This window comes from Prionailurus viverrinus, chromosome C2 (assembly GCF_022837055.1).
Source record: "Prionailurus viverrinus isolate Anna chromosome C2, UM_Priviv_1.0, whole genome shotgun sequence".
Taxonomy (NCBI): Eukaryota; Metazoa; Chordata; class Mammalia; order Carnivora; family Felidae; genus Prionailurus; species Prionailurus viverrinus.
The window spans coordinates 141,742,586-141,751,487 of record NC_062569.1 but is presented as its reverse complement, the minus strand read 5'-3'; the positions used below and the strand labels follow the sequence as shown (position 1 = coordinate 141,751,487).

The 8,902-nt window shown below is 40.6% G+C and overlaps 1 protein-coding gene across 1 annotated transcript in view; it reads left to right on the top strand.

Annotated features, from left to right (window-relative positions):
- The first annotated feature begins 7,400 nt into the window (after positions 1-7,400).
- CYYR1 (cysteine and tyrosine rich 1) overlaps positions 7,401-8,902 on the top strand; it is a 107,420-nt gene continuing 105,918 nt past the window's right edge. Inside the window, exon 1 of the mRNA XM_047876434.1 lies at positions 7,401-7,961. Within this exon, the coding sequence (XP_047732390.1) occupies positions 7,889-7,961 (73 nt within the window). The 5' untranslated portion in view covers positions 7,401-7,888. The remainder of the gene's footprint in view (positions 7,962-8,902) is intronic.

Genomic DNA, 8,902 nt, shown 5'->3' with positions numbered 1-8,902 from the left:
AGCACATATGCATTTACCCTTCAACCCAGCAATTCTAAATTTACCCTAAAAATACAGCAATAATACATATTTTCAAGGCTATTTATTGCAGCATTGTTTGTAATTGTACATTAGAGGCTATAATGCCACAACATACTAGAAAAGTATGGTACACATCTTCGACAGAATACTATAGAGCCTTAACAAACGATGGAGGGTATTCGCGCTGGTTGCTGTAGGAATCCATGTATCTACGGTGAGGGCTAGGAAGGACCTGTGCCCACCAGCTCTTTTGTCCTTGGAGAAGTTTCCTTAAGATCCCCACCCTTCACTTGTTCTGAGATTAGTAAACAAATATCCTTCCCAATGCCCCAGGCACCTTTTAAACTGCTGCTTCTATGCTGTTCCTAGCAGGTTGTTTGCTATGCTGGCTCTTTAAGGGCAGGGGACTGTTTTCCATCCCACCCCCCACCCCCGCCCCAGATTTTCTCCTGCCCACTGAATTTCTAAAGTTCCTGATGGTAAGCCTGCTGGTTATAAAAACTTGCAAAGTTAAGCGCCACTGATTTTCAAAGCCAAATGTTATGAAGACTCATCTTCCAATGTGGGTCCCCCATGCCTGGGGTGCCTGGTGTGGGTCTACTCCTCTCCCCTCCTTAGGTTTGTGGGGTTGGTTAATCTCCCTAGGCATTTAGTTCCTGATCATGTCTCCACCCCTTTCATCCTTTTGATGTGGCCTCCTCTCTGTGATTTTCTGGGTTGGGTGCACTGATGTGGCTGTCGTCTAGGTGCATCCATGGGACGAGGTGAGCGTAGGATCCTCCTACTCCGCCATCTTCCCAGAAATCCTGGAGCAATAAAAAATGAATGAAGACAAACCCTATGAACTGATACGGAGTGATTTCCAAGATGTATTATTCAGTGAACTTACTTCCCTATAGACAGACTTTTTAAACTAAATTAATATTTCAAAGCATATGGTTATTACATGAACTCTCTCCCAAATTTCCTTTGAAAAGCTGATATAGCCATATTGAGTGAGGACCCCCACAAACTCAAAACCCACTTTTAATTATGAGATGCCCGTCAAATATCCTTAGGAGACATACAAATGAAGACTTCTAAAGGGTGGTTTGCCTAAACCTAGTGTGAATCAGGGATAGGTTTAAAGATCTCTGTTTTAACAGACCTGCAGGTATTTCTGAAGCCCACTAAAGCTTTCAGAACTATACTTCTAAACTATAGTGATTATAGTAATACAATTTATTTTAGGATTGTTGGGTTGATTAAATGAGACCTAGTTATTGAAGCTAACTGTAATAATTGCTGTTGAGAGAGCTCATCTGGAAGTACTTTGTCTCTTGTTTTTGATATGGTCCAAAGGGGAATCTTAAACTTCCCCCAAACCAAACAAGCTATTCGTTTTGAAAGACAGTGTAGCCCCTGTGGTAAAGGGTAGGAGCTCTGCTCTGAAGTTACATTTTCAGGGCACCACTCCTTGCTGTGTGACCTTGGGCAAAGTTATTTATTCGTGCAGGGTCTCAATAACTCTGCTCCTACAACAAGGGTGATAATAATTGCATCCACTTCATCAAGAGGTTGAAAGTAATTACAGTGTTAAAGAACTTAGAAACGGTTCTGACACAAAGTAAGCATTCAATACTCTTCCTGTGCTCTGAGTGCCATATTTTAGGTTATCTCCTTTCTTCTCTCTTTTTCTCCGCCCCCCCCCCCCCGCCCCCGGCTTGCTTTCTTCTAGATTTTTTGCCTTTGTAGGAGTCTTGCTTTTCTTGGCATCCACACATCTTCTAATGAAGATAAAGACCAGATACAAGTAGAACCCTAAATGTACCCACTTTTTTTTTTACTTATTAATGAGTAACTAATTGCAAGGAGTTATACTGATCTGACTCTATGGTGAAATATATTATCTGAAGAAAGAAAGTATGTGTCAGAAGAACTCAAAGGGAACCATCACAAAACTCAGACATATTCTATCATATCATACCAAAATCCAATATGGACCTCTCCCCATGGGGACTGCTGGGCCTCAGAAACAGACCTGGACAATCTGTGAAATTCTGTTCTCTTCTAACTCTCTGGTTCTAAATAATACTATAGGTTAACATTACTCACCTCTCATATGTCACCTATAGCTTTTTAATCATCTTCAGACGTTTAAAATGTTGGCTTATGTATCATCCAAAGGCAGAACTATAATATAAATCCAACAACATCAAATTACACATGATACATAATAAATGCTCATTGCTAAATATACATCTTAAAGTTTCTTAAAGTTTTCAAAGTTTCAGAAAGCCCACTAAAGAACAAATTTAAAGTTCTTAAAGTTTCAGAACTATGGCAGGAATTAAAATATCTTCAGAGATAAAACTGTTCAATTTTCAAAATGCGATAGTATGTAAAAGCTTTCATATTGTTAGGAAATATCCACTCTAAATGACATGACCAGACTAAAAGATTTTATTTAAAAACCCATTTTTTTACTATAAAATAATACACGTTTATTGTAAGATATATGGAAACCATAAGCAAGAATAAAGAAGTATGTATCTATGTGTTCCCTAAATTAGTATCTCAAAGGAAATACAATTTTGCTTCTTTCTTAGAAAGACTAGGAGCATTTTTCTGTATTAGTATTCTCCATAGACATGAGTTTAATAATGTAATATTGCAAAAGATGGATGCCATCTTTTTTTAAAGTTTGTTTGTTTGTTTGTTTGTTTATTTTGAGAGAGAGAGAGAGAGCACATTCACATGCAAGCAGGGGAGGGGCAGAGAGAACGGGAAAGAGAGAATCCAAAGCAGCCCTGCACTGTCAGCATGGAGCCTGATACGGAGCTTGAATTCATGAGATCATGACCTGAGCCGTAACCAAGAGTCGGACACTTAACCGACTGAGTCCCCCAGGTGCCCCTGGATACCATCTTTTTAAAGCTAGTATTTATTATATGCTATGAGCTATGTATAGCTATAGTGAAAATTCAGGGGGAATTATTAAGTAATAATTAATTAGAATTCTAGCACTCAAAAAATAGCTATTTTTACAAATTTGTATGTACTCTTATCTCCCATGTATGTATTAGCAATAGCTCTTAAAAAATCAACTTCCTTGAGGCATAATTTACACACTCCAGAACATGCATATTTTAAGTGTACTGTTAATGTGCATTTCCATGACTTTAGCACATGTATGCATCTGGGTGATGGCCACCATTATTAAGATATAGAACTTTGCCATCACCCCCAAACATTCCCTCATGAGACTCTGCAATAAAACTTATATTCCTACCCCATTCCAAGGCAATCATTAATCTGCTTTCTGTCATTATAGATCGATTTTGCCTTTTCTACAATATCATGCAAACAATATTATACAGTAATTTGTTTGTGTCTGGCTTCTTTGCTCAGCATATTCATCCAGACACTCATCCATGCTGTTGCATATTCTTCAAACTTGTTTTTACTGCCAAGTTGTGTTTCACTGTATGAATATACAGCACAACATGTTTATCCATGGATTACTTCCCTTGGATACTTTCCTTTCCCATTTTTCGTCTTAACTATGTATCTCAAGGACTTTCCCCATTATCTTAAAGTACTGGATATTAATCCATAATATGGATGTATCCTAATTCACTTAACTGGACATGTAAGCTCTTTATCATGTTTTAAAGTTATTATAAATACTGTTATAAACATGTTAACAAACTCAAATGTTAATGGAATCTGATTTGGAAATAGGATTCTTGGGCTATTGTCTTTATCTTTCAAAGGTACAGAAATATTTTTGCTCTTTTAAATTCTAAGGTTGCAAATGAGAAGTCTCATGTTGGATTCTTTTTCTAAGCAAACTTATTTTATTATATAGAAAAATTTATATTATTTTAAGTTAATGCTAGGTCAAATAGTCTCTAGGATATGTATATATGCATTCTTCTTTTTAAAAAAGGTTTCCTGGAACTCAGTCGCCATTTTAAATTTGAAAATTCAAATTTTATTATAGCTTGGAATTTTAAACAATAATCTTTTTAATATTTGTTTCTTCGTTTTTTTTCTTTTAAAACTGCATCTAGCTTGCATATTATTTTCATATTCGGTCTCTTCTCTATGCAGTAGCATTTTTTATATTTTTATTCATGGTTTGTATTTCTTTGCATATTTTTCTGTTAGAAAATATGCCCTCTCCTTGAGCCTATCCCCTCTAACAGCCTAAGTTGTTTTTTTTTTTAATCTGTGACAATTTTGTAATTTTTCTGTGATATTTTTAAAATTCCAAGTCAAGTTTTATTTTAATTTCCAGAAACTCTTTTCTTCCCTCTAATGCTGTGTTTTAAGCATTTTCATTTCATATAGATTTGTGTAGGCATGTACATACATATATACATACATATTTTGCACCTAAAGCCCCTGAGTACTTTAAGGTGGACTATCTTTTGCAATGGCAAACCAGGAGGCAAGCCTGCTTGGCCTCTTCCATTGACATGTGTGAAGAGAAGGTTCTCTGTTCTCAAAAGCAAGCTGGGATCAACATATTCCACTTGCCACTGGCCTCATTGGCAACAAGCTGCCAGTCCCAGAGCTGGGTGGGAGCAGTCCTGCCCTTCATCTCCAGATGCCTGTCCCCACCACCCCAGTCCTAGGGTTCTGCATCCAGTTTTATCTGCAGAGGAAAGCATCTTTCCATTCCAAAAACCTTCAATATCCTTCTCCATCTTTGCAAATACTCACTTACATGCGTTTCTTCTTCTTTTAGGACGTAAAATCCTATATACCTGAGACTTCCTCCAGTTATTTACAAATTCTCACAGCTACTTAGCAATTGTGTTCCCCAGCAGAATGTTGAGATCAGGTTAAGAACAACAGAACCCACTGATAAAGTTTCTCAAAAACCATGGATTAAATGTCTGGATTTTAACCCAAGAGCAAAACGAATGCACTGGGTTTTAAACCAGTGAGTGAATGTGATAAAATCTATAATTTAAGAAGAAATATTCTAGTTTTAGTCTGGAGAATATCCTTGGAGCCAGGGAGACTGGTCGTAATGGAGACTCTAAGAGCCTAGCTTAGAGCAGAGATAGAAGGCAAAATGCAAATATATTTGAATGTTGTTTGGGTGCACCATCAGAAAAACTGTGTGACAGATCAGCTGTTAGAACTGAGAGAGAGGAGCAATTGACCGGGCTTCTTATTGGACAGGTGGATGGCTAGGCCTTCACTGAAGCATACAGCCTGCTAGGGTTCTCCGGTTATATTTTTTTTGAAGGTGGTTTTTCCTCCCATCTTCTTACACCAAAGCAGCAGCATATTGATAGGACTAACCTCCTAGAGGAGGACAAACTGCATTAAACTGAATGTGTATTTGAATTTTGATACATATTGCCACATTGTTCTTAAAAGTTGGGTTGTTGGTTTTTATTTTTTATTTTATTTATTTATTTATTTGGTTGATCTGATATATGAAAGAATGATGTCTCACTGTCATTTTGGTTTTCACTTTCATTTCTTTTTGGGGAGTTAGGATGTTTAGAAGACTAGAAGACCTAGATAGATAGATAGGTAGATCAATCTATTAATATTCCTGCTCAGTTTTCTATTGGTTTTCTTTTCCTTATTGATTTTTTAAAATTTTTTAATGTTTATTCATTATTGAGAGACAGAGAGACAGAGCATGAGCACGGGAGGGGCAGAGAGAGGGGGAGACACAGAATCCGAAGCAGGCTCTGGGCTCTGAGCTGTTAGCACGGAGCCTGACGCGGGGCTTGAACTCACAAACTGCAAGATCATGACCTGAGCCAAAGTCGGACATTTAACCGACTGAGCCACCCAGGTGCCCCTTCCTTATTGATTTTGAAGTTCCTTACATATTAAGGAGATCAGGACTTTACCTATCCTATGCATCGTAAATATTTTTCCTAGTTAAATGTGTGGCTTGTCATATACAGACAGTTTTATTTCTTATGGAGTCAAATTGGTCAATTTGTTTCTTTCATGACTTCTGCGATCCTATAATGCTTAGAAAAGCTTTCCATAATTATTTACATGTCATCTTTCCATTTTTTTATCCAATACTTTTATAATTGCATCTTCAAGTTTAAATACTTGATTCGTATGCTACTGTTTTGATGAAAGGAGATAAGAATCCACAGATGCTTACTTAAGGCCCCAGCACTATTCACTGGGTAACCAATCATTTCCTCTTCTGCTTTAAAAGTATCTTTTTTAGGGGCGCCTGGGTGGCGCAGTCGGTTAAGCGTCCGACTTCAGCCAGGTCACGATCTCGCAGTCTGCGAGTTCGAGCCCCGCGTCAGGCTCTGGGCTGATGGCTCAGAGCCTGGAGCCTGTTTCCGATTCTGTGTCTCCCTCTCTTTCTGCCCCTCCCCCGTTCATGCTCTGTCTCTCTCTGTCCCAAAAATAAATAAACGTTGAAAAAACAAAATTAAAAAAAAAAGTATCTTTTTTAAAACTATAAATTTAGGGGCGCCTGGGTGGCGCAGTCAGTTAAGCGTCCGACTTCAGCCAGGTCACGATCTAGCGGTCTGCGAGTTCGAGCCCCGCGTCAGGCTCTGGGCTGATGGCTCAGAGCCTGGAGCCTGTTTCCGATTCTGTGTCTCTCTCTCTCTCTCTGCCCCTCCCCCGTTCATGCTCTGTCTCTCTCTGTCCCAAAAATAAATAAGCGTTGAAAAAAAAATTAAAAAAAAAATAAATAAATAAACTATAAATTTAATTTCTATGCATATGTATCTCCATTTTTGGATTCTCCAGTCTGATCCATTAAGCCTATCTATTCTAGTGTTAATGAAAACTGTTTCAATCATTGTGATGTTATAATATGGTTATTTTCTGTTGAGGCTTATCCCATTCATACTCTTTTGAATTTCTTTAATAAATAGAGAGAATTATCTTTATTCACTTACTCAAGCTTTTTTTTCTTTCATGACTAAAACAGAACTTTCTAATCGATTCTAATTTGCATGAAAGAAAATGATTGAGTGTCTGTAACTCTATTTAAGAGCTGTATAGTTGATTCTGTCTGATTTTCCACATACACAAGCATATCATTTGCCAGTGGTAATTTTTGCTTCCAATTTTTATAACTTTTTTCTTTCTCTTGCCTAATTGCATAGGCCAGTAACTCCAGAACAGCATCAACCAATAGCGATGACAGTGTACATTCTTGTTGTGTTTTCCACTTTACTGACAATGCTTTAGGTGTTTAACAAATAAACATTTTATCAGCTCTCAGCAGAGAAGCTACACACGGCCTCTGACTCTCCAATTCTTCTGGGCTTTCTTTAGTGGCTTCCTTTGTCCAGAACCTTCAACCCTGCAACTGCCCTACCCTTGTTGAAAGGTGAAAAGTTAGATTCTTCTTCACTTATTGCCTCCAAAGGAAAAATTGGAGCGCAGGGCTGGAATTCAAAAGAGCAACTGCCAGAGCACCGGGCTGGAAGAAGTTCCCTCTTGCTCCAGGACTCAAGCCACAGAAGGAAGAACCCGAGGGTGGGGAGGAGTCGGGGCCACCCCCGCCCCCAGCCCCACGTCGGTGCCACCCGCGGAGATGAAATGTGAGTCCGGGTGGCCCAGGACGCCGGAGCGGCTGCCTAGCCTGCCGCCTGAGCGCCGCGGGCAGAGACAAAGAGACCTCGGCCCCAGCGCAGCCCCGCGCGCCCCGGCCGGGCTCCCCTCGAAGACGCTCAGGGCAATGGCCCGGTCCCCGCGCGACCCCCCTCTCGGGAGCGCTGCCCTCTCCCTCTGACCGCGCTCCGGCTCCTCCGCGGCCCGGGCTCTCCCTTCCCCCCCCCCCCCCCCCCCCCCCATCAGCCCTCTCTCCAGTCTGTGCGTCTGTCCGTCTGTTCTGGCGCGCAACCTCCGGCCACCGGCTTGGATGGACGCGCTGAGGCTGCCCGGGGGTCCAGGAATCTTGCTTCCGAAGCTGGTCCTGCTCTTTGTCTACGCAGGTCAGTGGCCTGGGGCGGCGGGAGAGGGGAACGAGACTTGGGACTGAGCTCGGGTCGCCCTCTGGCCACGCGGGTTGGGCGGGAGGCACGGGGACCTTGGTGGGAGAGCCGAGACGGGGTGGTCCCCGCCGGGCAGCCAGGGAAGCCGGCGTGCTGCGACCCTCGGCTCGACCTCCCCCGAGGTTTTGTTTTGTTTTGCTCCTTTTCTTTAACTTTCCCTTTCCCCTTTCCTCCTCCCTTCTCTCTCTGCAAGCAATTTAAAACTCCCAGTCCAATTTAAAAATCCCAAACGCACATTTAGAGGATTTCACTCTCTGGATAGCGTTCCATTGATCCTGTCCACGACTCAGGAATCTGGGGGTTGAGGGCAGAGACTGAGGGGTGGGAGAAAAGCATTTTTTTTTTAAAGTACCCGAGATTCAGAGAGGTGTTTGCTGAAGTTTTAACATGAACTAATGTGGTGACTTTTCCATTTCAAGGTAGTCTATCTCCTCTCCTTGCTACCCCCCCACATTCTGAGTATTTCGAAATATAAAGCCTTAGACCATCGGGTTTTTTGTTTTGTTTTTTTTTTCACTTTAGAAGATGATTCTCAAGTGTGGTAGTCTGGATAATTGGATGCTTTGAGTTCAAATAGGAGGTTTTCGGGAGGCGTAAATTCACCCAGAGTCTAATCCTGTTTTCATCGATTTCGTGAAACACTGTTTATAGGTGAAAGGAATTTCATTTCCCTCCTCCTAATTATTCTTCCTGAGAATTGCTAATAATTGATAGAGCAAAGCGGTTTTCTTGTTTCATGATTGATATGGATCTCAAAATGGCTTTTCACTGGTTATTCATGTATAAAGTTAATTACACATGTGGTTTTGCATTTGCTTCCTATTCACAAAAGAAGCTGAAAGCAAAGTTCTTTGTAAAATGTTTTCATGTCTCTCGCTTCC